This window comes from Monoraphidium neglectum (assembly GCF_000611645.1).
Source record: "Monoraphidium neglectum strain SAG 48.87 unplaced genomic scaffold scaffold02803, whole genome shotgun sequence".
In the NCBI taxonomy this organism is placed as follows: Eukaryota; Viridiplantae; Chlorophyta; class Chlorophyceae; order Sphaeropleales; family Selenastraceae; genus Monoraphidium; species Monoraphidium neglectum.
The window spans coordinates 1-2,715 of record NW_014010825.1 but is presented as its reverse complement, the minus strand read 5'-3'; the positions used below and the strand labels follow the sequence as shown (position 1 = coordinate 2,715).

The 2,715-nt window shown below is 61.0% G+C and overlaps 1 protein-coding gene across 1 annotated transcript; it reads right to left on the bottom strand.

The window, feature by feature from the left end:
• Nucleotides 1-111: 111 nt before the first annotated feature.
• On the bottom strand, nt 112-2,418 carry MNEG_11564 (hypothetical protein; the record flags this gene model as incomplete). Its single annotated transcript, XM_014039962.1, has 8 exons — nt 112-125; nt 317-407; nt 640-699; nt 921-953; nt 1,112-1,190; nt 1,431-1,503; nt 1,847-2,006; nt 2,305-2,418. 8 exons carry the CDS (start codon nt 2,416-2,418, stop codon nt 112-114), a joined length of 624 nt encoding a protein of 207 aa, XP_013895416.1.
• Nucleotides 2,419-2,715: the final 297 nt, after the last annotated feature.

Here is a 2,715-nt window from a genome sequence, read left to right as displayed (position 1 = left end):
GGCTGGCAGGAGAGAGGGAGGGGGGGAGAGAGAGGGAGGGGGTGTGCTTCTGAGTGTGAGTGAGTGTTGTGTGCGTGTGTGTGGGGGGGGCAGGGGCGAGAAACGAGGGGGTCATGCAAAGGGGGCTGCTTAGAGGTTGGGCCAGCCAGCAACAGGAGCCGCGCACATCAAGCACTAGAAAACCCAAACCAGACTTGATGGCTGTGCCTGCAAAACTCGTGCTGCAGAAACAAATTGTGGGCTGCACAACCGGACAAGTGGTGAGCTTGGGGCCACACCGTAACAAGCAAGTCTTGGGGGTGTTTGGTGCACTCACTCGCGTACAGGGCGGCGATGAGGGGGAAGACTGCCAGCACTAGGGACGCCTTGCCGCTGCCCCACTTGCTCTGAAACACGTCCCAGAAGATCTGAGACGGATGTGATGCGTGCAATGGGCAACACGTAGGTGAGTATGCAACAAAAGGACGTTGCAGAGACTGTGGTCACAATACTACTGCTTTGCAGCATTCACCAGGGCTGGCAAGAGGGCGCTCCCTGACGGGAGCGACCTAGTCAAGCCCAGGACTAGTGGATGCGGGGCATGCCCGTACAAGCGTTCTGTGGGCACGGGCATGCGGGGCCCCGTTTTGCTTCCCACACCTGGAAGACTGGCAGGGCGCCTCCTGTCGCCGAGTCGGGGTTGAAGAGGTTGGAGGGGTCCTGTGCAGGATGCGAGCGACAGTGGGTGAGGCATGCAGCACTGAGAAAGGTGGCTGCAAGGCGGCGCAGCTGTACCGCGATAACTGCTGACGGACCTCAAGTCTGGGCAACCGCATGAGCAACATATTCAGTGAGGCAGGAAACAGTAGCAAGCAGGGACAAATCCAGCATGAATTGGCGGATCTGCTGGCAGCGCTGCGGGGAATGTAGGCAACACGAACCTGTATGCAGAAGACCAGAGCAAATATGTATGCCTACAGGGGAAGGGTCGGGGCGGCATGGGATATCAAAGCATGGTCAGATTCGGGGTCTGCTGTGTGCATAGCAGTTGGCAGCCTGCTGCAACCTGTCCCAACCAGACAGAACAAAACACGGCACCACTGCTGGGCCAACCCCGGCCCCCGCCTCTCACCCAGCCGATGACGGCGCTGGCGCCCACGGCGCTGAGGATGCCGTAGGGGGCCGCCAGGGCGGCGCCAGTCGTCTCCTCGCTGCGGCGCCGCAGCAGGAATGGCAGGCGAGTTGAATGTGCGCGACCCGTGCGGTGCGGACGCGAGGGCGCCGCCAGCTCGCCCAGCCTTGTCAGCAGCTCAGAGAGTTGCAAGACCATAGCACCTGGGTGCAGGCTTCCAGAAAAGATCATCCATGTTGCGGCAGGTGCTGTTCGGCCACCTGAACGCCTTCATCACAAATCTGGCTGCATCGCCCCATCAACCCGTCCAGCACCTCACCTCATGTGGGCGGACGCGTCAAAGCCGGTGATGGTCCACTGCGACATGAGAAGGCCCAGGAAGAAGATGTAGCCTGATGAGGGAAAAACAAGTCAGTGAGAGGAGCAGGCACCAACTCAGGTGAGGGGAGAGTCAGGGGTCAGAAATGTGGTTGGAATGTTGGAGGCCACCGCGCATCGCTTTACTGCACTTCACCATTGCAGATGGGCAAGTTCGCAGGCAGCCAGGCGCAGCCCCGTCAGGTGGCCCACGCAGCATAAGGCGAGTTCACAGGCCAAGGCAGAGGCCCTCGCGATTTGTCACATCTGAGCGGCAGCGCCCCGCTGGTCAACGCCGTCGTTGGCGGCATCAACCATGCTCTTCGCCCAATTTTCAGGAATCAGCGTGCCCACTGAGTGTGCACCCGTTTGCCCCACCTGGGTTGTAGACGCCGGTTTCCTCGCTGTTGTCTGCAAACGACGTGAATGCAAAGGACGCCGGCTGCTTGACGGCGGCGATGCAGGGCAGGGCGATGACGATGAGGGCTGTCCCTAGGACGTGCCACCACACACTCGAGTCGTTGATGAGGGCGATGATCTGGGGGAGCGCCAAACGAGGTTGGGCGAGACAGGCGAGTCAGGGGCAAGCTGGATGACAGGATGGTAAGACCGCAGCAGGCAGCAGGGCGAGGGGCGGCATGCTTCCAGCGAGGACTTGCGTGCGGTGCAGCAAGATCCCCGGGGGCCAGTACAACTGCGTAACGATCGCTGCTCAACCCTTGTGCATCAAACACTCTGCCTGGCCTGACTGCTCCGTCGGGCTTTGCACCCCCCCCCCCCACACACACACAATAAGACCACAGGCACTTGGCAGCGGCACTGGGGTTTCAGCGCACCTTGACGGGGCCAGAGTTGAGCAGGCCGCACAGTGCCAGTGTGCCGCCGTAGATCCCGAGCATCTGCTTTGTGTCAAAGGTGACGCCGCCGTTGTTGGCGCCGCCGGTGGCCATTGTGATGAAGGTGCAGAGGAACGTCACAAAGGAGAAGGCCACGCCGGCCGTGACCGCAATCTGGCCTGCAGGTGGATACGTGTTTTGAAAGTTGCATGTTTGAACAGAGTCACCTGGGGCGTTGCGCTTGCCTGGGGCTTCAAACACAGGAAGCTTTGGCCGCGGAGTTGTCCAAGCAGGCAAGATGTGCACCGTTGTGCTGGCACAGTGCTTTCCCAGCCGGCCTTCCTGCCGTTCTGGAGTCGTCCATTGTCAAACGCCACTGCCTCCGCCCCTGGCCGTGGGGATGGCCACCCC